Raw genomic sequence first — 27,179 nt, 5'->3', positions numbered from 1 at the left:
ATAAAATATGTACAAATATGTACAAAACCACTATCGAACCCAACTCCCCCGACCCTGATGAAGATACGTCACCACCGGCTCTGCAGGGCTGGCACTGGGGCAGTCACAGGCTGGACTCGGCAACAGACAGGGACAGGATGCAGGAGCTGGACTCAGGCACTGGATTCAGGGATGCATGGGTCGGGGTCGACGACAGAAGAACACACAGAGTCCTCCTCAGATGTCGGCCATCGAAGTAGAGAGATTGACCCTCGTGATCTCTCAGCTTTATACTGAATATGACGTCTATGGGATGGAATACTCTGTTGGTCAGGTTTGGGTCACCTGTCCGGTTCGCTCCTCCCTGTAGGTGTGACCCTTTTCACTCCCGGCACCCCAACACGCAGTACAAGATTTAGCAGTGACCTTGGTCGCTGTAAGGACAAGTATAAGCAAGGGCCTCTCTGCATCCCATTCCTTGCTATGAACTATAAACATCAGGGGTTACCACTGCTGGGAGCAGTCACTGTGTGGAAAAACATGCTGCTGTTTCAGAAAGTGCCATTAGTTAGAGGAGACTTAACTGAAAAGTTAAAGCACTAAAACAGAATTAATTCAGGTTTAGCCCAAACCAGGACAATCTGAAATACTCTGTGTCCTCTTTGCCTCAGTTGCCACCAGCAAGTTCTCCTAGGCCTTTGAGCTTTGAGGCAGGACTCTGGAGGAGAGCAGCCAGCGGTGGATGGGGATTAAGCCAGGGGTTACTTGAGCAAACTACACTCTTCTCAGGCCATGGGACTGGAGGGGCTCCATCCAAGGGTGCTGAAAGAGTGTTTTTTTTCCAGGAGGCAACGGTTCATTATAATTCCACTAGCAAAGGCACTCAGACTCTGTGAGCTATCTATTAAAACGCTATTTATTACCGCTAAAACTATAAAGAGAGAATCATGCAGATAATCTAAGGTCCCTTTAATAGTGGCAACCCCAGGAGGTGTAGCATTGGGCGGGCCTTTGACCTTAATGCAGCCAAGCATGCAGACCCCATCTATGGAAGAGTCTCCAGTTTTGGTCACTCAAGCTAGAACAGGATTTTCTGACAAGGAAACAAAATCCAGAGCTTCCAAACCCCCCTGCTTTCTAATGCTCCTCACTGAGGTGGGAGGACAGCTAGGGCCGGGTGAGGGTTCCGAGATGAACGCTCAGTAACAACAGGGTGTTATGAAGCAGGCATTCTTTGTTGCAGCACTGGGCAGCACTGGGGATCTCTCCGCCACGAATGTTCCACCGGAGCGGTCTCACAAAGCAGCTTAAGGGCAGTTTAACTCGTGCCTATTCATTACATCTCTCAGAACTAATTATAATAATCAGGACTTTCCTGGAACTCATTACTGTATGCTAATTATTTTGGAACATACACAGTTAAATTATAGTAGCGTCTCTTCTCCCTCTGGTGGTCGTCCATAGTCTTCCTCACGTTGTCCTTCCTTTAACGCCAATCAGCACACATGCTCAGTTGTCCTTTGAATGTATTTTTGTGTCTCTTGGTCTCATGCTTTACTTGGGTGTTTGTCCAAGTTCCTGTTATTTACATATGTCTGTATATCTATATCTTCCAGACACCAAAGGCCACACGAACTGTTCTTCCCTGACACAAACACATGATCAAGTTCCCTATATCTTAACTGGTAAAAATATTCTTCTCTCACAATGTACACTACAGACAGAGGGTGTAAGATCAAACAGTCCTCAAAGACTAAGCTCCATAGCTGAAAACAACCAGGCTTAACACCAATGTGGTGTGGCAGTGTGTGAAGCCAGGTTCAGGTCAGCAATAGGACCCCTCCCAGCTCCATGGAGGATGGGTGAGGAGACAACGAAGCGCTGGAGCTGTAAGGACCTTGTGTCCTCCAGTGGGTCTCATTGGAAGAGACAGAAGCCAGAGCTGAGAGAGAAAGGGTCTCAGTTCTGTTGGGATGTCAAAGCCCCAAAAGGCCCATGGCCATCCCCACCACAGCTACACTGTCCCATGCCCGTGCCCGTTACCTTGCTTCCAACACCAAGCTGTGGTTTGCTGAGCATTCGCCAATGCCTGTGAACTCCCCACAACGCATCCCATTTCTCCCAACACCTTGCTAATGCCCATTTTCACCCAAGATTTCCAGTTCCCAGACAGGTGTGACTTCTCTATTTCACATCCTTCTCCTTCTGCTGCCTGGAAATACAAACACAACCTATTTCACTTCAGCTTGACACCCCCAATATTTTAGGTCTTCTTCCTTCCTTTAATGCACTCTGTGCTACACCTACACTCATCTCTCCTGCACTCCCCTGTGTCCAACAAACAGAGAGGTGGGATCTGAGTGGACACACTCTAGGGCACAGCCATAGTTGCCCTGCTCACCCACTGGCCATTTTTGAAAGCTGCATTGAACATCTGGGTGCTGCCAGTAAGAAGGGAGTTCTTTCCACCTCTGTGACCTCTCCAAGATGATGGAGAGTGGTCTCACGGTGACACCAGCCTGCTCTCTCAGCTCCCTTGGGTGTCGCACCTCCTGTCCCATAGACTGGGAAAAGGTTGTGTTTGCTCGAGTGACCTCTGACTTCATCTCCATTTGCCACTGGTTCTTCTTCTCCCTGGTCCTGCCTCGAGTCACAGAGGCCTGTGAGACCTTGCTGGGGAAGGCTGAGGCAAAGAGGACGGAGAATCTCAGCTCAAGCTGCACCTGCTCTCCCAGTCAGCAGTGGCCACACATTGTCTCTTCCTTCTTGAATTGTCCCTGACATTTACAGGAGTAAACAGGCACCGTGGGGCCCTCGAATTGCCTTTTGAGCTCAGAGTGACTTCCAGTCTGGGCTGTCGCTGTGCCTGGAGGATGGTGTCCTGGAACAGCAGTTGTGCTGAGGTCTGCCACCGTGCCTCGGCTGTTTCATCCCCCAGGGCCACAGCTCCTTCTCCAACAAGAAGAGGTCCAGCTTGTCCTGTCTGTGCCCTGGCTGAGAGTATTGCTGCACGTTTGGGCTGAAACGACACATCTGGGGAACCGGGCAGGCTCACCCTTGCTATAAGGAAATCTTGTTTGCAAGACCCCGTGTTTGCTTCAGGGCAGAGACAAGGCACAGACAAAAATCAGCTGGATGTCTGCCTTGGCCTATGACTGCCAACAGAGGCCGAAATGCCTCTGTTCACTGAATTGAAGACGTCCCCCTGCTGGGAGAAATTAGAGCCTTGCCTGTCACCTTCTGGGTGTGCTGCCTAATGACAGGGAAAGGAAAGGTGATTCTCCTGCCCAGCTCTTTTCCCAATAGCAGAAGTACCACTCCCAGGATGAGAGAGAGAACATCAGTGCTGACTTCAGCCTGTTTTACAGTAGATTGCCCTGGAGCCCCAGGGACACCTGGAGGGAGCCCAGAGGGGGCAGAGAAAGGGCTGCCTTGGGCTGCTCCCCTGCTGCTGAGCTGTGCTCCTGGGATGGAGGGAGCTGCTGGCAGGCAGGCAGCACTGCAGAGAGACAGCTCTGCCCAGGAGAAGGTCTGGGGGTGCTGCCTGCAGGCAGCGACGGGAGAGGAGCCAGGCAGAGAGAGGTTAAAGGCAGCATGGGGTGGGAGGATGCTGAAAACTCACTCGAGGATAAATCTTTGCAGCCTTTGACCCAGTAAGTCTCTGGCTGCAGGGCATTGAATCTGCAGTTGCTGGAGGAATCTTCAAAAGCTGGCACAACCTGTAGCCTATGGGATCTGTAAGTACAACTCTCCCATTTTCTCCGGTGTAGAGCAAGACATCTTGCAAGAGCAGGCCCTCCCTGCTGCCCCGTCAGAGGGACAGGGCACAACGTGTCTTTCTGGGTGCGCTGTAATGCAGCGAGGCTTCCTGGAACAGTGTCCTAATGCTGGCATAGCCCACGTATGACCTGTGAGGAAGGATCTCAAGGATCCTTCAGGGCTGAGAAGGATGTGCTCCAGAGCAGGGCACCCCTACCGCATCACCAAAGGGACAGGACATGATGGCTCCTTGTCCCGGGCATGGCTTCAGGGGTACATAGCAGGGTGTGCAGCCAGGAGTGCCCAGAGCTCTTCCCCCAGGCAGGGTCCCTGTGTTGCAGCGGGCTGTGTGCTGGGGCAGGGACTCTGCTGCCTGCCATGGTCAGCACTCAGCCCGCCTGGGGACTTCCCCATGGCACTGTGGGGAGAAGCTGTGGATGGAAGGAGTGACCCTTGCAGGGCATGGCAGGGTTCTTCTGCCATCGGGAGGGTGCTGCGTGGGTCAGGTCTGGTCCCAGCTCCAGATCACCCCCGGCAAATTTGCAGCGTGTCCATTTGCAGACGAGCGTTGAGGAAGCATTTACCTGAAAGCCAAGGAGTCTGTGCTTTCAGTGTTCTCCTCATGGTTGACTGGGTGGTCAGGAGGAGATGGGAATTTCTTTCTCCCTTGTGGAGAAGACATGGAGAGCCCAGATCTCGTTGGCATGTGTCTGCGTTACTCCTTAGCCCTTGCCCGCACAGATATCCTGCCGGGCAGTGTCCTGCTGCAGAAGCTGCCTGCAAGTCAGAGCTGAGCACACAGCAGGGTGCTCTGAGCACTGAAAGGGAGGACACCTGAGGACAAAGAAACAGCCCCGGCAGGGATAGCTCTAGGCAGCAGAGACATGGGCAGGGAGGGAGAGGGAGCTGCTGCTTGAAAGGTCCTGGGAGGGGGGATTCCAGTAACTCCCTGCCATCCCCTGCAGTGCAGGTGCCTTCCTGGAGCAACTCCCTGATCTCTTCTGCTACACAGTACAGCCCCCCACCCCTTAATATCATAGGGAAATGGCCCTGCGTTGTCCTCCCAGCAGCCCAACCACCAAAGAGGAGAAATGCTCGAGTGTCTATGTCTCCCCATCCTGACTCTCCTGGCAGGAGAACTTTGGCATGTTCTCCTCTTGCCTCAGTTGCCCTTCTTCCCCTTTTTCTCTCTATGGTGAGGGGGTGAGGATTCACATGCAGCTCAGACACTGATGCTGCATGTCCTCTCCTGCAGGCGTATCCATGAAGGAAAAGCACCTAAATCCCCTAATATCTGGGGCTCTGGGGACAACAGCATGTGGGGCTGGGAGTAAGCCGACCCTGCTTCAGGATGTCCCACCTGTAGGACTTTTCACTGTTTCCCTGGAGGATCCTGCTGGGATGCAGGCTGACCTCCACAAGGGCAGAGATCTCCCATGGCATCTCTGTGTTTTCCAGGAGCCCCTTGGAGAAGACGTGCCAGTGCCAAGGCCATGAGAATCCTGCTGGAGGTCTGCGTGTGGGCAGCTGCAATGAGCCCTGTGTGTCCCTGGCTGGGAGAGCAGAGCTGAGACCCTCCTCAGGTACGAGGAGACTGGGGGAGGGGGTGGGAGAGGTGCATTTGTCAATCTGACTCCTCTGCTGTCAGCAGTGTCCAGTTTCTTCTCGGGGGAATGTCTGAGCGTGATCATCCTCCAACCAAAGAGATGCCAGCACAGGGCAGCTGAGAGCAGCAGTGATGGACAGACCGGCTGTCCCCACCCTGCGCTAAGGGGCAGTCCCTTTGTCTCTTAGGACCCACAAGGTTTCACTTGGAGTGCAGCAGAAATGCTGGGGATCTCTGCCTTCAAAACTCTCCTCAGCTGCGGTGGGCAAACTGGAATAGAACAAAGAAACAAAAAGCCGCTCCGCTCTACTCTGTAGGCAGGCGAATTGGGAGTGACAATGCTGAAAAGCTCGTTCGTGCCACGAGTGGATTTAGTCTGAGATCACTCCCTGTTCCTATTTCCCTGTTGCTGTAGGGCAGGACTGGATCCTGCAGAGCTCACGGCTCCCTCTGTGGAGCTCACAGCTCCCTGATAGACCTTCAGCCAGCACCAATCAGAGTGTCCAAAAGGGACATGCCCAATGTCTTCCTGAAAGGGAAGAGGCAGTTTGGTGGGTCTCTAAGAGCACCTGAACAGGTATTTTTGAGTCTGCCTGACTTCTCACTGTCTTCTCTTCCACAGAGACTTCTCCATGCCCAGGGGAAGAAAATGTGCAACAGCAGCTCCATCACAGAGTTCCTCCTCCTGCCATTCGCAGACACACGGGAGCTGCAGCTCTTGACCTTCGGGCTCTTCCTGGGCATCTACCTGGCTGCCCTCCTGGGCAACGGACTCATCATCACCGCCGTAGCCTGTGACCACCGCCTGCACACCCCCATGTACTTCTTCCTCCTCAACCTCTCTGTTCTTGATCTAGGCTCCCTCTCCACCACTCTCCCCAAAGCCATGGCCAATGCCCTTGGGAACACCAGGGCCATCTCCTACGCAGGATGTGCTGCTCAGGTGTTTCTGTTTGCCTTCCTGATCACAGCAGAGTATTGTCTTCTCATCATCATGGCCTACGACCGCTATGTTGCCATCTGCAAACCCCTGCACTACAGGACCCTCCTGGGCAGCAGAGCTTGTGTCCACATGGCAGCAGCTGCCTGGGGCAGTGGGTTTCTCACTGCGCTGCTGCACACGGCCAATACATTTTCACTGCCCCTCTGCCAGGACAGTGGCCTTGACCAGTTCTTCTGTGAAGTTCCCCAGATCCTCAAGCTCTCCTGCTCACACTCAGGCTTCCTCAGGGAGGCTGGGCTTCTTGCGATTAGTTCCTGTTTAGTCTTTAGTTGTTTTATTTTCATTCTTTTCTCCTACATGCAGATCTTCAGGGCCGTGCTGAGGATCCCCTCGGAGCAGGGACGCCACAAAGCCTTTTCCACCTGCCTCCCTCACCTGGCCGTAGTCTCCCTGTTTGTCAGCACTGCCATGTTTGCCTACCTGAAGCCCCCCTCCATCTCCTCCCCATCCCTGAACCTGGTGACAGCAGTTCTCTACTCGGTGGTGCCTCCTGCAGCGAACCCCCTCATCTACAGTGTGAGGAACCAGGAGCTCAAGGATGCAGTGTGCAAGCTGATGACTGGCTGGTATTCAGAAGCAAGAAACTGCCCATCTTCTTTTGCATAGCAGTTCCCATGTAACTCAGCACGGGCCCAGCCTGCCGTCTGTACTTTTTGCTGGTTTTGACGGTGTTTTACTTGCCATTCCCTTTCTAATTCACTGTCTGAATTTCTTTCCAGCTGAGTGGCTGTGTAAACTCGGAGCTCTGCTCTCTGTGTGCTTAAATAAAATAAAGGGCCCTACAGAGACTTTTAATATTTTTCTGATCTCCTTCCTCCAAGACTGTTTGAGCTGCACAGATAGTTCCTCTGTGCAGAGGTGGAGGGGAAGAGAGTTCCCACATAACAGCACTGCTACAGAGCTCTTGGTCTCCCAGAACTCTTCTCTTTCCGCTTCCACACTCCCCCTCTGAGTCCTCGTGTGCAGTAGGGCCCGATCACTCTGGCAGCTTGGTCATTGTCCTGCTGCATGGTAGTCCTGTGACCGCAGGCAGGGACAGGCAACAGGCATCTCTGCAATACAGCTGCCCTCTGTAAGAGCGGTTCCATCATGAAAGGGGATCTCCTCAGGGCAGGTCTTCCTCCGAAGTTGCTCTCAAGAACGTGCCCAAGAAAGCGTCCCACAGATGAAAACACCAGTGAAGAGCTAAAGAGTGTGAGTGTGCATGGTGGGGGCAAACAGCAGTGTCCTCGCACAGCCAGGCCTCCTGGGAGAGACCTGAAAGACCAGCAGAGCAGGATCTGGTCTGTGCCTGTGCTCACTGGACACCCTGGGGAAGCTGCCTGTGCTGGTTTTGGCTGGGACAGAGTTAATTGTCCTCATCGTAGCTGGTAGGGGGCTGTGGTTTTGATTTGTGCTGAAAAAAGTGTTGATGACCCAGGGATGTTTTAGTTATTGCCGAAGAGTGCTTGAACTGAGTCAAGATGTTTTCTGCTCCTCAGCCCACCCTACCAGCGGGTGCACAAGGAGTTGGGAGGGGACGCAGCCGGGACAGCTGACCCCAGCTGACCAAAGGGATATTCTATACTGTGTGATGTCATGCTCAGCAATAAAAAGCTGGGGGAAGAGGAAGGAAGGGGGACCTTTTGGATTGATGGCATTTGTCTTCCCACGTGTTAGGTGTGATGGAGCCCTGATTTCCTGGGGATGGCTGAGCACCTGCCTGCTGATGGGAAGTAGGGCCTGAATTCCTCCTTTTGCATGGGCAGCTTTTGATTTACCTCTTAAACCATCTTTATCTTGACCCACGAGTTTTCTTACTTTTGCCCTTCCGATTCTCTCCCACATGCCTCTGCGGTGGGGGGCAGCAAGTGAGTGAGCGGCTGTGTGGTGCTTAGCTGTTGGCCTGAGTTAAACCACAACACCAGGGCGACCATCATGGACTAGTGCCTCACAACCACCATTTCCAGCACTGCCTCTCACCATAGCTTGAGGGGGTCCTTCGTCCCTCCATGAAGGGACACTGAACGACCAGGTCAGACGTCCGTGTTCACATTGTACAGGTGAGATGTAAGAATGCACATCGTGCCCATGAGATGAGATGAAACTGAATGAGCACAAATGCCATCACCTGTTCCTGGGGGTGTCATGAAGGCCAGTGGGACAGATAGGGTCTCAAAGTCACTTCATGTTGAGAGTAGCGACCCTGGGAAACCACTGGAATGCAGCACTGGGATGGACTTCCTTGAACCAACGTCCCTGTGTCCATTTCTCTTGCTGTGGGGCATCTCATACGAGCGCAGAGCAACGTGACACACGCAGGGCTGGGGTGCCTGCCAGCCTCTGGGAGAGGGAAGAGGAGGCCAGAGAGGCACTACAACTCCTGCCCTGCACTGCCTGTGTGTGCAAGGACTCGTGTCTCTGAGCAGCCCTGTGGGTAAGATCAGTGCACGAGACCGACTCAGATGTGGAGACCTGGCAGAGCCCTGACATTTCTCTGTGTGACTCCAGGAACAAGCCCCACTGGCCCAGTGTGATTCATCTCAGCTGCCTCAGACAGGCTCATTGCAAGGGTTCCTGTTTGCTGTGTCACCCTTGCCTGTGGTTCTGGACTGTTCCCTCAAAAGTGCCAGAGCAATCAGAGAGGTTCTGGGGTCCACAGAGAGGAGCCATCAAATCCATCTTCAGGAAAGGCAGGAATGAGATTTGGGAGAATTACAGGCTGGTGAGCCTACATCCATCCCTGGGAAGGTGATGGGACATGTCCTGCAGCCATTTCCAGGTAGTTGAAGGACAAGAAAGGGACTGCTGAACCAAAATGCTAAGGGTAACAAAGGGCATGTTGTGTACCTGGAGTTTTACAAGGCCTTTGACACGGTCTCCTGTGGTGTCCTTATAGCCAGATTGGTGCTCTCCGGGCTGAAGAAGCGGACGTTGTTGTGGGTGGGATGTTGCCTGGATGATCAATGCCAAATGTCGTGTGGTATAAAGTCCTCCGTGCAGCGAGTTACTAGCGGCATCCCTCAAAGACCAGTACTTGCAACAACACGCTTGAACATCTTTACGATTGCCCTGCATGATGGGACAGAGCGCACTTTCAGCACCTTTGGGGGTGATGCAAAGCTGGGCAGAGGCCTTGAGCAACCTCATCTAGTTCACCCTGCCTGGAGCAGGACAGTCAGACACGATGTTGTTCAGGGCTCTCTTCCAACCTCAGTTAGTCTGTGATTCCATGAATCATTCCCTCAGAGAGGTTTTTGAAGACAGAATAAGTAGAGGAAGAAGAAGAAAAGAAAAAAATGTCGGAAGAGGAGCTGTATAATATGTCAACATAAATGCATCAGTTCCTGTGAAGAATGTCACCCCACTGAAATTGTTAGCAGGAATTATATTTTGTACATTCTACAAAACAGGCATACTTTTATCTGGTCAGGTCCTGGCCATAAGGAGGGTGATGGATGGGTCTGGTATTATGAAGTCAGTTGGCTACAGGAAGTATGAGAGAGAATACGGCAAGACAGCGAAGATTTACCTCCCTGAAGTTCAAAGCAGGGTGAGAGGTGAGAGGGATCTGAATGGTCAAAGAGTAAGAGAAGGAGAAGCCCTGGAGAACAGTGGAAAGTGCATATGTCCAGAGAGGCTTCTGAAGAGATGACTGCAGACATGGTGAGTTTAACCAGGGCAGGCAGAAACAGGTGAAAGGTTGGGGAGATTAAACAGACAGCGTGACAGGCAAAGTGGGGGCGAGGCACGCACAGGGTAAGGTCAGTATTTCAGAGAGCATTTTCTCTCTAATTTGGAGAGATACGGATTCAGTGGGTGGACTTTTCAGTGGATAAGGAAGTGGCTGGATGGACGCATCCAGAGGGCAGTGGTCAACGGCTCGATGTCCAGATGGAAAACGGTGACAAATGGTGCTCCTCAGCGGTCCGTCCTGGGACCAGTGTTGTTTAATATCTTCATCAATGATATTGACAGCGGCATTGAGTGCACCCTCAGCAAGTTCATTGATGACACCAAGCTGGGTGGTGCAGTCGATATGCCAGAGGGACGGCAGGCCATCCAGAGGGACCTGGACAGGCTGGAGAGGTGGGCCCAGGTGAACCTCAGGAGGTTCAACAAGGCCAAGGGCAGGGTCCTGCACGTGGGCTGGGGCAACTGCTGGTATCAACACAGGCTGGGAGAAGACAGGCTAGAGAGCAGCCCTGTGGAACAGGACTTGGGGGTGCTGGTGGATGAGAAGCTGGACATGAGCCACCAGTGAGCAACTGCAGCCCAGAAGGCCAATCGCATCCTGGGCTGCACCAAAAGAAGTGCAGGCAGCAGATTGAGAGAGGGGATTCTGCCCCTCTGCTCTGCCCTGGTGAGACCTCACCTGGAGTGCTGCATCCAGCTCAGGAGCCCCCAACACAAGAGGGACGTGGGCGTGTCAGAGAAGGGGGCTGGAGCACTTCTCCTATGAAGACAGGCTGAGAGAGTAGGGGTTGTTCAGCCTGGAGAAGAGAAGGCTCCGGGAGGACCTTATACCTGCAAGGGGCCTATAAGAAGGCAGGGGAAGAACAATTCACAAGGGTTTGTAGCAATAGGACAAGGGGTAATGGTTTTAAGCTACAAAAGGGTAGATTTAGGTTGAACATTAGGAAAAATTTCTTTAATATGAGGGTGGTGGATCACTGTAATGATCAGGGTGCCCAGAGAGGTGGTGAAACCTAATCCCTGGAGCCATTCAAGATCAGGCTTGATGGGGCTCTGAGGAACATGACCTAGTTAGAGATGTCCCTGCTTATTGTAGGGGAGTTGGGCCAGGTGGCCTTTAGAGGCCCCTTCCAACCCAATGTATTCTATGATTCTTTGAGGTGGAGGCTCAGGGCACTACAGGAGCAGCGTGCACCTGTTTGAAGGGTGGTTTCAGAGATGATGGAACTTTTCTTGGTAGAGGGAACAGAAGGAAAGCTCCACAAAGTGCAGCTTGGAAGGATCAGACTGGAGGGGAGAACAAAAGAAATGCCACTCCAAGGGTAGCCTTGTGGTGCAAGAGGTCACCCAGAGGGAATCTGGATCAGCCCATGGCTTTGTGTTTCAAGGAATGGCTGGTGAGAGTGGAGAGACACGAGCAAAGGTGTAGAAATGGTGGGGTTAGAGCTGGGTGGGAAAGCAAGCAGGGTGTCAAGAGCCTGAAGGGAAAGAGGTGCAGGCTTGGGTCAGGGTAGGACAGCCTGCAGGAGAGATGGCCAAGGGCTGTAGCAAGGCTGAAAGGTCCAAGAGGCCTGAGGTCTTGGTCCTCTTGGCTGGAGCAGTTGCCTCTGCCAGCGAGGCTGGTGAGATGGAACTTGGAGGGTGTCAGGATGTGCCTTCGCAGGGCCTGAGGGTCAGGGCTTGGCCTTTCTGCTTCCGAAAGCAAAGCAAAGGGTTTTCTCAGCACTACAGCCACCTGCTCAGGGCCTTGGCCTGCCTGCAAGCATGGCCTCCAGTCATCTGCTCTGAGGAGGCCCTGGGGAGGCTTTGTCAGTAAGGACCCTCAGGGGGGCCAATCAGGGCTTCAAGGGACTTCTGGGCTTTGCTTCTGACTTTGACTTCTGGAGAGGTCTCTTCAGACTTCTCTCAGTACCTGGGGATCATGTAATGAGCCCCAAATGCCCTAACGAGCTGCTGATCTTTCTGTAACTTTCTTCACTACAGCTGATTGGAGCTGTTTCATAGTGTAGTGAAGGAGGAAGTTTTCAAAGTGCATCAATAATTTTATTTTTTATTTTAAGAGTTACACCTTCTGCCTTTTCTTTCAGAGAAAAGGTTAGAGCAGCATTCTCCAAGTGTGAATGATCCAGATGGTCTCCTCAGGAGGTCTAGACTGGTCAGAAAAGCAGTTTTTTGAGGTCTGACACTGTATGGACAACCTTGCTCCTCACCTCCCCAACCCCACCATTTTCCTCATTGTCCCCTGGAACCTGCATCACTTTTTGTGACATCCGCCTTCTCCCTTGCAGTCTGCAGCTGGATGTTACAGATCCATTGCATCACCTTCTGCCTGCACTCCTGAGAGACCTGGCTGCACACGGGCACAGAAGAACTTTCCTGATGTGCAAACAGAGAACAGTGAGGCATGATAAAGTTTCATGAACAATAAAACACACTCTGCAAGCACATGCTCTGTCCAAGCTGTCTCTAATGAGCTTGAACTTCTTACAAGTGATAATCTGATGAGAAATATTTGAGGCAGGTAGATACAAAATGAGATCTATAAACACAATGAAAGTGTTGACTAAATAGACAATTAGACTGTTGAAAGACGTGTAAGATTTTACTCCCTGAAGCTGAAACAGCAACATAGGTGAGAGGCACCTGAATGAACAAAGATTAAGGGAGGAGGAAGCTGGAGAATAATGGCAAGGGCCTTTACCTGGCCAGTCTGCATCTGAAAAGGTGACTTCAGAAATGGTCATTGTATCCTGGGCAGGTGCAAATATCTGAAAGATTAAAGAAAGTAAATACACCGTTGAACAGGCAGAATAGTGGTAGTGAAGTTACAGGGGCAGATGGATATTTCTTTGGAATAGCCCTTTGGCAAGGTCATGGGATTGGCAGAGGCCTCTTGTGAAAAAGGACAAGCCAGTGTTGCAGCCATCTTTGAAAGGGGCCAGAAGTGCAACCCAGGGAAGCCCAGACTGTACAAGCTCACGTTGGGGAGGAGTGTGACATCCCTGAGAGTCCTCTTGGGTGACAGTTCATCAAGAGACAGTAACTGTCAACATGGCCACTCCAAGGATCACTCGTGCCTCACCATCCTGATAGCCTGCAGTTCTGCATGAGGAGATAAAAAGTGGCTGCCATTTGCCTCAGCTTCAGCCAAACTCTTGGCGTGGTCTCCCTCAACATTCTTCTCCCCAAGTCAGGCCATTCCAGTCGGGATGCACAGAGAAACAGACGGGTAAAACACTGGTTGGATGATGAGGCTGAGAGCAGTGATGAAGGGGTCAGACCCTGCCTGGAGGCCACGGGGACACACTGGGGCATGGTGGGGCAGCACAGGGGACCCTGCTGTGCCCTGGGCAGTTGGACACGTGTGCCCATGACCCAGAGGAGGCCACTCTCACCACATCTGTCAATGGCACTAAATTGCAGAGACCGATCTTGTGCCCTAGGGATGCCATTGAGGGCCAACCTGACTGGCGGGAGGACTGTCCTGTCAGGACATTCATGAGCCACAAGAAGGACAAAGGGCAGATCCTGCACCTGGGACAGACCAACACCCTGCAGCTGCAGGGCCTGGGAGCTGCCTGGCTGGGGAGGAGCTCTGCAGAAAAGGCCCTGGTGGTGCTGGGGGACACAAGGCAAAGCATGATCCCACCGTGCAGCCTGGTGGCAAAGGCAGCCAGCAGTGTCCTGGAGTGTAGAAAGATGAGCTTTGCCAAAAGGGTGAGGGAAGTGATTGTCTCCCCATGCTCATCCCTTGTTAGAGCATCAGGACAGTGCTGTGTTAATGATTGGGCCTCCACTGTGGAAGGGCAGGAGAGAGTGAGCAGTTGGGTAGCTGCTGGGCTATTGGCCAGAGCCAGCCCAGCACAGCAGGGAAGAAGTTGTGTATAACTGGGAGCGAGTTGAGTGGAGAGTCATGGAGATGCTGAACGGCTGGATCACTTGCCTGGGAGGAGAAAGTGAGGGAAAGGGCCTTGTTCCAGCTGCAGAAAGGAAGGCCTTGGGAACCTCAGAGTGACCTGGCAGTCCCTGTGGGGAGGGTTTCAGGAAGATAAAACCACTCTTGTAACTGTGGTGCTTGACAGGAGAACCATAGGCAATAGTCAGGGTTTGAACTAAGGACATACTTGGCCAGAGAGAAGGAACTGAGATATCCCCAGATCATGGGATGCTGGAGGCTGTAAACAGAATATTGACAAACCCTCTGACTTGCGTCTCCCAACTTACTTGCTAAAAGAGAGGGAGGTAGAGGCATCTCAGAGCCTTCAGGATCCTGGGGAAGATTTAAGGCCTCCAAGAAAGGAGCTGAATATAATAGTTTTTCTCCCCCCTTTCAGTCATTGACACCCAGAAACTTCACCTGCTTTTCCCCCATCTCCTTCTAAAACCTGACCAAGTGATGGGGAGAAAGGAAGCAGAAAGGCCCTAGGACTTGAAGGGCCATGGTGTCATTTCACAGTTCAAGCCACAAAGAGTCAAGGTGGGAAGTGGGTCTGCAAGTCTGAATCAACAAAGTCCATGGACAAGCAAGGCTGTGTCCATGGTCTGTGTCTGGAGACCAGTACACCTACAGCATAGAGGAAGGTGGGGCTGAAACTCAGGCCTGGCTTCAACGGCCTCCTGGGCTGATGGAGAGAGGTGTGGGTGGAGGCCCCAGGGGAGGCTGGTCAGGGACAGGAAGGTCTGTGGATGCTCTCAGGGCCCTGCCCCTGCCCCATGGGATCCAACCTGCCAGTGCCCTCAACAGCCCAGGTTCTCATTCCCTGATACACAGGGTCTGTGCTCTGCTACTCTCCTTCCCCACATCCCTCCAGATCTGGGAGACCACCATTTCCAGTCACCCCAAGCAAGGCTGGCACTGGTCTTCCCATCCGTGACCAGCTCTTCCTCTTTTGGGAGTACCAGGTCCAGGCCAGCATCAGACTGAGTGGCCCATCTGGCATCAGGAACATCTCCACAAGCCCCCTGACTCTTTGCGCCCTTGAGAACTGGTCCCGTGAATACCAACGAGGTGGAGTCCCCCATTAAGTCACGTTCTGTGATCCACAGACTTCCTCAGGTCATTTGTATGAGACTTTCTCCATTCCTCACCCTGACGGCATGACCTGTAACTCTCTCCTGGGTCTGTCTGGGATGGAGTTAATTTTCTTCACAGTCGCCCTTACGGCGCTGTGCTTTGGCTCTGTTACTGACACAGCGCTGACAACACACCAGTGTTCTGGCTACTGCTGAGCAGTCCCGGCAGAGCATGAAGCTTTCTTGTTCTCACCCTCTTCCCCCACAGTAAGCGGGCTGGGGGTAGCCAAGAAGCTGGGACAGCTGACCCAAAATGACCAGAGGGATATTGCATACCATAGGACATCATGCTCATCAATAAATCTCAGGGAGAGGAGGATGAAAAGAGGACATTTGTGGTCATGGTGTTTGTCTCCCCATGGCACTGATACCTGTGATGAAGCCCTGCGCTCCTGGAAATGGCTAGACCCCTGCCTGCCCGTGGGAAGTAGGGAATGAATTCTTTATCTTGCTTTGCTTGCACACACAGCTTTTGCTTCACATCTTGAGCTGTCTCAGTCTTGACCCGGGAGTTTTACTGATTTGTCACTTCTGATTCTCTCCCCCATCCAGCTGGGGGTGTAAGGGGGGAGTGAACAATTGATTCTGGGTGTTTAGCTGTTGGCCAGGCTCAAACCATAAAAAAATTCCTACGACCGTGACCTCCTTTCTGGGCTCTCCTTTGACCCACACACAGCTCTCACCTACACTCTTGCCTGTCCAACAGCAGAGCTCAGATATCTGAGCTGTCCTGACATCGAACAGGAGAACGCCTGCTCCTTATCTTCTCTGTCAGTCTCTCCTAAAGACCTTGCATCTCCACCCACCACCAAAGCCATGGGAGCTGTCCTTCCCCACCTCAGCCCTTCTTCCACTCCTGTCACAGCTCTGCGGTGGCACATGGGGCTCCTGCTCTCTCTGCCCCAGGCTGTGGGGCCCTTTTGGGCTGCGGCACCTCAGACGTGGCACCAGGGCCAAGGGCGGGCTTGTCACCTGGAAACGTGGTGGCAAGAGATGGGACGCCGTGTGTGGAAAGGCTTTGCTTGCCAGCAGAGGCACGCTGGAGGGGATGGCAGGTGGCAACGTGCTGATGGCTGAGGTTCTCACCACGAGAGCAAGAGCTGCAGTGCCCGAGGGCCGAGAGAAAGAGGCCTGGGCTGTGCAGCCCTGGCAGGAGAGGGGTTGGCTGTGCCAGGGCACTCTGCAGCAGGGTGGGGCCTGTGCCAGAGGTGAAGCCCATCTCCAAGAAGGACCATGATGCTGCTGGAATGTCCCTGGGGGAGGACAGCCTGGGATCCAGCCACACAGCGGACATCCTGCTGGGGCCGACCGGCTAGAGAGCAGCTCTGCAGAGAAGGACCTTGGGGTCCAAAAGGACAAGCAGCTCAGCCTGAGCCAGCAGGGCACCCTCGTGGCAAAGGCCAACAGCTCCTGGGCTGCATTAGGAAAAGCGTTGATGACAGGCGGAGGGAGGTGACACTTCGCCTCGACTCAGCACTGGCAAGGACACACCTGGAGTGCTGTGTCCAGTGCTGGGCTGCCCAGGGCAGGGAAGCTGTTGACCTACTAAAGCATGTCCAGCAAAGGGCCACAGAGCTGGAAGGGACTGGAGCAGCTTTTGTAGGTGTTAAGGCTGAGAGATGTGGGACTGTTCAGTCTGGAGAAGGAAGCTTGGAAGGATTTTATTAATGTGTAGGAATACCTGCTGGGAGGGCATGAAGTCCAGGGAGCCAAACTTTTCTCAGGAGTTCCCAGTGATAAGACAGGGGGTGATGGACACAGATAGATACACATGAAATTACATCTAAAGCCAAGAAATACTTCTTGAGTGTGAGGGTGGTCAACCAGTTGAACAGAGTGCCTAGTGAGGTGATGGAGTCTCCATCCACCCACCTAGGCCATGGTCCTGAGCAACCTGCTCCAGCTGAGCCTGCCTCAGCTGGGGGTTGGACTAAAGGATTTCCAAACGTCCCTTCAAACCACAACGTTCCTTTGAGAACAAATGAGAAAATTAAGATGGAAAGAACTGAACAAGAAATAGCCTTGAGCACAAATACAGTGGGATCCCATGGAGAAGACTCACACTGGAAGCAGGGAGAAGTGTGAGGAAGGAGGAGTGGAAGAGATGAACTGTTGTGTACTGACTGACACAAAGCTGTGGGACTTGGTGTGTAATGAGTGTCAGTAGGAAACTGGATCCCTTTTTTATTAATAATGAGAGGGGATTTGGGTATCACTGAGCCCCGGAAGAGGACAGAGTTTACCATGCAGCAAAGGTCCCTGTTCAGAGCTGGGGTGTAGGGCCAGAGATGGAAATGGCTGGTGTGTGGGCCTAACTCTCCTGGGGCAGCTTCCCTGAAGTGTCCAGCGACCAAGGCAGAGACTAGGCCCCTCTCTTCTGCACCATTGCTGCCTGCTTCCTTCAGCACAATGGCTGGCTCTGCCCTGGGAGCACCCTCTGGCTGCCCCCACCCTACGCACATACCACTTAGCTCTACACTGACATTTTCCTCTCCTGGGCTCTTTCCAGCCCACCTCAGCCCCTCCCCAGCTCTCCCCACCTCTCCTGAGCTTTTCCCTGCCCTGCACAGCACATCAACCCAGTCTGGGCTGGCCCCATAAAATTGTCCGCCTCAGGGTGCTGCAGAGCTCTGGGCACTCCCCCCACAGCCCCAGCCCCTCTGAAGTACAGAAAAGATTCTAGGGGACAGACAGGGTGGTTGAGGGTCCCCCTCAGCTCTAGGTCCGGGGTGAGCCATGGCATGAGGAGATGGAGGCCAGCATCTCCCTGTGTCTGCTGCTCTTGTCTCCAACAGATCCTTATAGCCCACTGCCAGCAGCCCCTCTAGGCCAGCCCCTCTCCACAGCACAAGAATCCAAGCCCGTACCCTCCTCCCCTGAACCCATGGAGAATCCAAGCACAGCAGCACGGCCTCATGGGGTGTATTTCTTCAGCCTGTTCCTAATTGCAGCTTTGGAAGAAGACCTCCAACCTCCAGACAGGAGCACTGAGGAAATGCCCTTTTATTACAGAGACACAGCACAGCAGACCAACTGTATCATCATGCTAGACACACGTCCAAAGGCCTCTGGGTCAGACAGGCTGGGTTCCTGCCTTTGGAGAAATGGAGCAGCTTAAGACATTCCTAAGCAAAGAGAGTTCTCCTGGGTGAAATGCCCAAAGCACAGGAGGTTCCTGAGATAATGGGAAATCATTTGTGAAGAGCCATGGGCAGCTCATTGCTGCTGACAGACAAGTGGTTGAACATGTTTCTTCAGGGCATTCTTGATCTCCTGGTTCCTCATGCTGTAGATGAGGGGGTTCACTGCTGGAGGCACCACTGAGTACAGAAATGAAACCACAACATCCAGGGATGGAGAGGAGATGGAGGGGGGCTTTAGGTAGGCAAACATGGCAGTGCTTACAAACAGGGAGACCACGGCCATGTGAGGGAGGCAGGTGGAAAAGGCTTTGTGATGTCCCTGCTCTGAGGGGATCCTCAGCATGGCCCTGAAGATCTGCACGTAGGACACCACAATGAACACAAAACAAACAAATGCTAAACAGGCACTGACCACAAGTAGCCCAGCATCCCTGAGGAAGCCTGAGTGTGAGCAGGAGAGCTTGAGGATCTGGGGAACTTCACAGAAGAACTGGTCCACAATATTGCCTTGGCAGAGGGGCAGTGAAAATGTATTGGCCGTGTGCAGCAGAGCATTGAGAAACCCACTGCCCCAGGCAGCTGCTGACATGTGGACACAAGCTCTGCTGCCCAGGAGGGTCCCGTAGTGCAGGGGTTTCCAGATGGCCACATAGCGGTCATAGGCCATGACAGTGAGGAGATAATACTCTGCTGAGATCAAAAAGAGAAAGAAAAATTGCTGAGCAGCACATCCTGCGTAGGAGATGGCCCTGGTGTCCCACAGGGCATTGGCCATGGCTTTGGGTAGAGTGGTGGAGAGGGAGCCCAGGTCAAGGAGAGAGAGGTTTAGGAGGAAGAAGTACATGGGGCTGTGCAGGTGGTGGTCACAGGCTATGGCGGTGATGATGAGGCTGTTGCCCAGGAGGGCAGCCAAGTAGATGCCCTGGAAGAGCCAGAAGAGCAAGAGCTGGAGCTCCCACGTGTCTCTAAATGGCAGGAGGAGGAACTGGATGATGGAGCTGCCATTGGACATTTGCCGGGTCTTGGTATGGTATCACTGCTCAAAAAAGGAAAGGAAAGATAAAATTTAGGACAGACTCCTCTGAGCAAAGCCATTCCTCTTTTTACACCAACACCCCCAACTGAGATGCATTTCCTTCCTCAGCTTTGTGCTGGCTGAGTGTGGGGTGAGGAGCAGCACCTCTGCCCGTATGCTGCTGAGGAGTCAGCTTTGCTCTGCTGCACTGGGCACATGGAGCTGGTTTGTGCCAGCTCCGACGTTCACAAGGGCTGTCAGACGTAATCCACCTGTCATGGAAAACTTCAGGCCCTGCACTCATGACTCTCCAGAGCCTGGGCTGCAGAGCAGAAGCTTAGCATGGCCTTATAACAATTGTGTCTGATTTTCATTTTCCACCATCACAGCTGGAGAGTGTTCTTTTTCACGGTGGAAATCCTCATTTGTATGGCTGATAATGTGAAGAGTCTTGAGATGGGAGAGGCAAAAGGGCTGAGCTCTCTGTGCCTTAGGGCAGAGGCAGGAGAGCCACAGGGTCCGTCAGCCTCTATCCCACCTGCCCTGCGCTTTCGCTCGTGCTGCCCTGAAGATGACTTCACGCGCCAACTCCCCTTGAAAATGCCCCACACGACTGCACTGGTACGGGAGCAGGGGAGCCCTGTGGGAAAGGGCAGCTCTGTGAACTCTTGTGTGCCCCAGCCCAGAGATGGAGTTGTGATGGAGAGAGCAGTACACGACCTCCCCCAGAGAGAAGCAAAGGACCGTGAGAGGGGAGCGCTGACCCCCACAGAAAGGCTCAGCACTGCCCAGGATCCTACGGGAGAGCTGGGCCTTTCTGGGGGCAGCTCGCAAGCCCAGCAGGACAGGCACAGCAGGCAGTCGGGGCTCCCACAGAGGAGATGCTCCAAGGAGAGGGGCAGCTCCTTGCCCAGCAGACAGCACCCACAGGACACCTTCAGGAAAGGACCAAGGGAGAGCTGCCTGCACGTGCCCTCCCCCAGGGCTTCTTTGCACTTTCCCCCAGCCCCTGCCCCTGCCTCTGCTGCCTGGAGCTGATCCTGCCAGCAGCTGCTTCTCTGTCCCCACCCTTCCTGCCTGCCCCTGCTCCCACAGCCCATCCCAACCGCTGGGGGCTCAGCTCTGCCCTGCACACCGCTCCCGGCAGCAGGGCCCTGCCCAGGGGCATCTCCCTGGGTGCAGGCTCTGATGGGAACCTCCGAGCAGCCTTGAAAGGCTGCCAGAGCCATGCTGGTGCTGTCTGTAAGCCACGCTGGGCTGGTTTCTGATACTGCTTGGTTTCTGCACCTCTAAGAGGAACAGATGTGGCATTTCAGTGCCTCCTTCTCAACTGAGGCAAGAATATCTCAGTCCCATTGCCCACCCAGAGCAGAAGACTGACAGAACAGGGTCCTTCCCTTTCAGGTAGCCTCCGCCTTGCTGTGCTTCTGGAAAAGTCTCCTGGGAATGTCCTGCACTGCTCTGCAGCTATGAGCAGCCCTGACCCACACAGCACCCTCTTGACAGCGGGACCCTGCCCTGCAAGGGGTGGCTCCTTCCACCCCCAGCTTCCCCTGCAGCACCCTGGGAGCTCCCCGGGTAGGCTGAGAGCTGACCCTGGCAGGCGGCAGAGTCCCTGCCCCAGCACACAGCCCCTGGGGGGCAGGGACCCTGCTCGGAAGGACAGCCCTGGGTGCCCCTGGCTAAACACCCCTCCACACACCTCTACCACCATCCCCAGCCTCATGCCCTGTCCCTCTCATGGCGCAGCAGGGAAGCCCTGCTCTGCAGCACCTCCTCCTCCTCTAGAGCACAGAAACTAAGAGAGTCCTCCTGACAGATCCCAGGAACTGTCAGATGTACCAGGTTTAGCAGAGCCCTCCAGGAACTGCAGCTGCGTTGCCCTGCACCCAAAGATTTACCACACAGAGGACTGGGAAGGTTCCTCCCCCGGTCAGCTCTCAGCATCGTCCCACTCCCCACTGCCTTTAAGCTCTCCCAGCCTCGCACGTTTCCTCTCACTGCCTGCAGGCAGCACCCCCAGCCCTGCTCCTGGGCAGAGCTGTCTCTCTGCAGTGCTGCCTGCCTGCCAGCAGCTCCCTCCATCCCAGGAGCCCAGCTCAGCAGCAGGGGAGCAGCCCAAGGCAGCCTTTTCTCTGCCCCCTCTGGGCTCACTCCAGGTGTCCCTGGAGCTCCAGGGGAACCTGCTGTCAAACAGGCTGAAGTCAGCACTGAGGTTCCCTCCCTCAGCAGGGCAGAAATACTTCTTTCTGCCAGTGTCATTGTCTGCATTGTCATTTAGGTAGGAAAAGACCCTTGACATCATCATTCCAACCGTTAACATACCAATAGCAAGTCCACCAGTAAACCATGCCTTTTAAGTACCTCCAAGGCTAGTGACGCAAGCACTTCCCTGGGCAGGTGTTTCCTGCCCCATCCTTAGGCAGGACACCCAGACAGCCACAGGGTGACCCTGCTGAGGGAAGGGATTCAGCTGAGTGGGTTGAGCGCAGTCCTGGGGCTGGAAGGGGACTCAGCTCCCTTCCACGCACACCACAAACCCACAGGAGGTGGATTCCCCTGGCCTCTCTTCAGGTCTGCATGAAAGAGGCACCTGCATGGGAGCTCCTGGTCTCAGCTCCCATGGTAATGAATGGCGATGGAGGCCAGGAGGATGATATTCAGATGCAGATTTCCGGTGACACTTGAGGTGATAGAGGTGGTCAAAGGTATGGGCAGGTAATAGAGTCAGATGGAAGATACATGCAGGCTGATACAGGGACAGGACAACATATGGGGGCCTCTTCTTGCAGGCTTTTGAGACTTTCCTTTGGCCAACTGCAATGGCAGCTGATGCCCCAATAAAGGGCAACTGAACCTGTCCCTGTCATGATGTTCAGGGTGGCCTGTAGAGGTGTTCGTCTGATGGGATGTAGTCATGTGCCACAGGGAGAGCTCAGTGTCTCTCTTCCTCCTCTCCATCTGTTGGATTTACTAGATCTTCACTGACTGCATTGGCAGTTGTCTCATGGTCAGCCCCACGTCGTGTGACACGATTCAGAGCAGCTCCTCAAATCAATGTTCCAGTCCAGGCCCACAGAGCTACCTGAGATGCCAGGGCTGGCACAGGAGTCACAGGTCCTACAGGAAAAACAATTCTCATTCAGGGAAGGTGTGTGAGGGACACCCCTGATGGCACCTCAGAGAGTGGGATTTGGTGTTTTGTGCCATCGATGGTTGCCATCAGTCAGAGGCATCAATCAGCAGATGCCACCAAAGCGGCAAGGTCTGTCCCTTCTTCTAACAGCTGCCAGCATTGGGTGAACGCAAAGCGCATCACAGCAGGGTCTTTACTCACCCCCTGACCATTCAACCAAGGAAGAGCCCAAGCATTTTAACAGTGTGCCTGGAGACATCTTGCCTTCAAAGACAGCATCCCCCAGGCACAGCAATGGCCCATATCAAAACTCAATCGAAACACAAAAGGGAATTCAAGGGCACCAAGACGAGCTGTTGCTACATCAGGAACAGTTGAAAAAGAAACAGACATCCTACAGGACTACTCCTAACTTAAGTAAGAATACATGTAGATAGATCTGGGATAGTCTATGTCCTCTTTGCCCCAGTTACCACCAGCAAGGTCTCCCAGGCCTTTGAGCTGTGAGGCAGGACTTTGGAGGAGAACAAGCAGTGGCGGATGGGGATCAAGCCAGGGGTCCCTTAGCAAAGCACATCCTTTCCAGTCCATGGGACTGGACATGTTGCATCCAAGGGTGCTGGTCAGCTCATGAGGATAACTAAACCCAGCCACACCCAGCAGTGGGCATTCCCCATCTCCATGGCCTGCACGCAAGATGGAAACATCTGTATCATCGCTGATATGCACAGGAGGGGCCTTCCTTCCTGCTATGTTTCCAGTAAAACCCTCCTCCTCCTCTACCTATTTTCTATTGCTGGACAGCGTTTTAAGGATTCGACAAAGCCATCAGCCATCTCTTTTTTTCTCACTGACATCCCCCGACGCTCTCTCCCACACCTACACATGTCCAACAACTACTGCTCAGGGGTGCTCCCTCTTCAGAAGAGGCCTTGAGCGTTTTAGATCTTCCTGGTGCTTTTTAGAATCTTCCGTGGTGCCTCTAGAGCTCATGGTGAGCTTTCTTAGCTACAGCAGGACCTTTTTGACCATGTCTTATGAAGTGATTGTCTGTTTGTGATCGTCTGTGCAGAAGGAGCACCAAATCAATCAAAACCGATACCGAGTGAAGTGTCAGTAGGAGCCAGGTGAGCTGCCCTCATGGCTGTGGCTTCCTGGCAAGGAGTCTGTCCTGAGAAGGGGATCCAGCCTCAGCCACACTCTGAGAGGGAAACAGCAGTGTCCATGCCACCTGGGGACACAAAGGGTGGCTTTTGCAAGACCATCCTTCATCTGAACTGCTTCAGAGAGGGACTTGCAGATTGGGTATCACGCTGTGGATGGCAAACGCTGATTGCGTTGCCATCACCCAGAGGGGCTACCCTGGTGAAGATGGCTCTGCTGCAGAGATTGGTGTTTAGGCAGACGAATGCTGTTGTTGTTGGAGATAGTGAAATCACCCGAGCACTTGGAGGATAATTGGAGGATTGCCACCTCAGTGGCCCTTCAGTGAACTGGTTCCTGTTTGGCATTGTCTCCCTGTCGTGGTGCAGGGTGTGGTGTCAAAGGTGCTGAGCAGAGGAGCACAATCCCTTCTTGTGGCTGCACTCCTGCTCCTACAGCCCAGGAGGCTGTTGCCCGCCTTTGCTGCTGGCTCGTGTTTTGCCTGATGAAAATCAAAGACCACCAGGGCCGTTTCCACAGAGCTGCTGCCCAGCCACATGGCTCCTGGCCTGTCTCCCTGCAGCCTGTAGTTCCCCTGCTCAGCCCTTGGGTCTCTTCAGAAGGCATGTGTGAGATTCACTTCTTGCTTTCTCCAGTCATGGAGACATTCCACTGGACCAGAGTAGCCCTACTATGGCACTGGCCTGGTCTGTCAACAGCCTTGGCCTCATCTCGCCTGCTCCAATGGGCTCCTAAGGGTTGGGCTGACCTTACCTAAGTATCCCCTGACTTGATCTCCATCACTGTTGGATTGTTTCTGGGCTTCTGCCTCTTAGACACACATAACCGAAAGACCTTGCTGGGGAAGACAAAGGCCAAAAGTGCCTCAGACCTCTCTACATCTACTCTGAGGAAATTCAGCAACGGCCACACATTATCTGCATTTCTTCTTGAACTGTTCCTGAAGCAGTAACAGCTCATCATTGTGCCCTTGAATTGCCTTGTGAGTGTCAGCCTCACAGGAGCTATGGCTTTTCTAAAACAAAATGGACTTCTGAATTCCTCCTTTGTTTGATCCTTGCATCTACCTCTTGCAGGCTTCTTTTTTTTTCTGTGCAGCTTCCCTGTGAGTCTCCTGTTCCCCCAAGCTTCTCCCTTGACAGCTCTGCTTGTTGTCCTGCCTATTGGTGCGCACTCTCTCGTGCTTGAAAGACACTGTCCTTGAAGACCAGCTGTACTGCGCTGTGCTGCCCTTCTGTGCTGCTCACATGGGCTCCTGCCCTAAAACTCACAAGGCTTGAGACTCAAAGTCTGCTCCTCTGAGGTCTCGCATCTGCACTCTTCTTTTCTCGTTCTGCTTGGGAGGGGATACTCCACGCTTCCGTTGTCGTGACAGACAAGGCTGACGCTGGTTTTCACACACATGTCCAGCTCTTCCTTCTTTGAAAGCAGCAGATGCAGATGAGCATCACCATTGCTGACCAATCCAGCAGCTGTACTATAAACACTTGTGTCCCAAGCTGTGTCCCAAGTCCCTCCAGAAACCTCCAAGACTGTTTGCATGCTGTTGTGGTCCCCTTCCAGTGAATGCCAGGTAATTCAAGTCCACAAGGGGACTTCAATCTGTTCTGTGCCTCACACCAAACTGTCACCCCTACCAGTCTCTCCTCGCACCCCCACCCAAAAAGGCGCACCCAACTTGTTCATCCCATAGAGGAGCTCCACACGTCTAAGCAGCTCCTTCACACAGAGGGCACCCTCCTACTGGTCTTTCTGGCCTCCTGATCATCCTGTACCCACCCATCCCAGCACCCCGGTCATGGGAGCTGTCACAAGAGCCCTCAGTTGTTAGGCCCTTGAAGTGGAATGCAGAGATTGCACACACAGCTCCAGCTGCTCCTCTCTGTGCCGCAGACCCAGAGCACCGGTGCATGTCTGGGCTGCAGCACCTCAGCTTTGGCACATCGGGGTTGAGAGCAGACTTGCCAAGAGAAACCTGCTACCAGACTCTGAGGTGCCCTGAGTGGTGCTTGCCACTCAACTAGTCTGAATGGGGGCGGGGTTCCTGTGTTCGACCTGTGCTGTCTGTGTCAGGTGCCTGCAGTTGTGCTGGGGAGGCCTGGTGCCTCTCGTAGCACTATGGGCCTGTATTTGGATATTAAATTGACATTCATCTGCCCTGAATTAGGGCAGGCAATGAAGGGATTCACAGGAGACAACTGCCGTTAGACTCGAAGGACATACAGAAAACATAGTTGATGGAGAAGAGAAAGAGAGAGACTTGGCTCTGCCTGTGCCACATGGCTCCATTTGATCAGCTGAATACCTCTAGAGGATGCCCTGGACATAGGGAATAGTTACAAGTTCAGTGGTCCTGCCCGTGGGCACCTTCTGTCTTTTAAGTTGGCCAACGGAATTTCCCACCAGCCTCTAAGAAGATGCCCTCAGATGCTGCCCTGTGCCTAGGAACTGCTCTGTCGGAGCTTGTAGTTACCAGCATGCATCTTGGTCACTACTGGCATCAAATGTGTCACCAAGTGTCTGTGCCTGAGCATCTTCCTCCTGCCCTCCATTTCCAGTAACGAGCAAGGGAGCTGAGACAAGGAGCTCACATGCAGGAGCCTATCTTGTGCACGTCTGAACTGAGGCAAGAGGGATGTCCCCTCCTGCGGGTTTGTGGCGTGCCTGGGATGGAGCTAACTCCTCTTTTAGCCCTGGGGACTGCAGACCCAGGATGAGATGCCTCCCTTGAGACAGCTGAATCCTTTCCCTCAGGCCAGGTGAAGGAGATCCCTCCCTGTGTTTTAGAAGAGTCCAGGAAGACCCACCGCTGAATCGTGAGGTCCAGACAGGCCCCCCTCACTTTCTAAACTTCCTCTCCAAGAGGAGTGTAGGTGCAGCTCGATCCAGCCTTAGCCCCCAACTGCAAAGAAGAGTTTGGAGCCTCGGTTCTAGCAGACACACGTGTTCCTGAGCTGCCTCCCCTCATGAGTGCCAGAAGGTCAACTGCCCCAAGGGCGTGTGTGGCTGTGGTGGATGCCAGAGCATCGCCCCCAGGAAACCTTGCCAGCTGGAGTTAAAGCACAACCAACACAAACTCCAGAGGTCTATTCCAGTGCTGCACTGTTCCCCTGGTGATTGGGGTTTTTTATTCTTTATGTCAAGTTAGAAAGCATTAGACAACCCCGTGGATGAGATCATAGCAGAGGAAGATGACTTTCATGTCTTTTAGCTTTTTACAGCTGATTCCACACAGGGACACCGTAGATAGTCCGTGAGGTCTACTAAGCAATTTCTCAGCCCTGAGGGTAGTCGCTTGTCACGGTTTGAGGCTGGGCCGTCCACTAACAAATGATAGATGCTCTCTATTAACCCCTCCCCCCTCCCAAAAGGGAAAAGGAGAGAGACCAGACTTCACAGTTTGGAAAAGAAATCTAAAAGAGCTGTAATGAAACAATAACAATAAAAGAAAAGATAAGAATAAGGAAATAATGAAATATATACAATATGTACAAATATATACAAAACCAATACCGAACCCAACTCCCCCCACCCTGATGACAATACGTCACCATCACACTGCAGAGCTGGCACTGGGGCAGTTCCAGGCTGGACTCGGCAGCAGACAGGGACGGGATGCAGGAGCT

The 27,179-nt window shown here is 53.3% G+C and overlaps 2 protein-coding genes across 2 annotated transcripts; one reads left to right on the top strand and one right to left on the bottom strand.

The window, feature by feature from the left end:
* The first annotated feature begins 5,993 nt into the window (after positions 1 to 5,993).
* On the top strand, positions 5,994 to 6,953 carry LOC104340214 (olfactory receptor 14J1). Its single transcript, XM_009954957.2, has one exon. It carries the CDS (start codon positions 5,994 to 5,996, stop codon positions 6,951 to 6,953), a length of 960 nt encoding a protein of 319 aa, XP_009953259.2.
* Positions 6,954 to 18,311: 11,358 nt separating this feature from the next.
* Positions 18,312 to 19,250, bottom strand: LOC147412577 (olfactory receptor 14C36-like). Its single transcript, XM_086481210.1, has 3 exons — positions 18,825 to 19,250; positions 18,760 to 18,783; positions 18,312 to 18,557 (listed from the first exon to the last, which is right to left on the bottom strand). The coding sequence occupies exons 1-3, from the start codon at positions 19,248 to 19,250 to the stop codon at positions 18,312 to 18,314; spliced, it is 696 nt and encodes a 231-aa protein (XP_086337336.1).
* Between the last annotated feature and the right edge of the window lie 7,929 nt (positions 19,251 to 27,179).

Source organism: Leptosomus discolor, unplaced genomic scaffold (genome assembly GCF_034619465.1).
Source record: "Leptosomus discolor isolate bLepDis1 unplaced genomic scaffold, bLepDis1.hap2 HAP2_SCAFFOLD_33, whole genome shotgun sequence".
NCBI lineage: Eukaryota > Metazoa > Chordata > Aves > Leptosomiformes > Leptosomidae > Leptosomus > Leptosomus discolor.
The sequence above is the reverse complement of the archived record's forward strand: the minus strand, read 5'-3'. Positions and strand labels throughout refer to the sequence as shown.

Excerpts from the sequence above, each read along its gene's own strand:
- LOC104340214 (XM_009954957.2), top strand. The coding sequence starts at position 5,994 with ATGTGCAACAGCAGCTCCATCACAGAGTTCCTCCTCCTGCCATTCGCA.
- LOC147412577 (XM_086481210.1), bottom strand. The coding sequence starts at position 19,250 with ATGTCCAATGGCAGCTCCATCATCCAGTTCCTCCTCCTGCCATTTAGA. Across the intron at positions 18,784-18,824 it reads GCAGAGCTTGTGTCCACATG|GCACACGGCCAATACATTTT; the intron begins TCAGCAGCTGCC and ends CAATGCTCTGCT. Across the intron at positions 18,558-18,759 it reads ACGGCCAATACATTTTCACT|GGACATCACAAAGCCTTTTC; the intron begins GCCCCTCTGCCA and ends CCCTCAGAGCAG.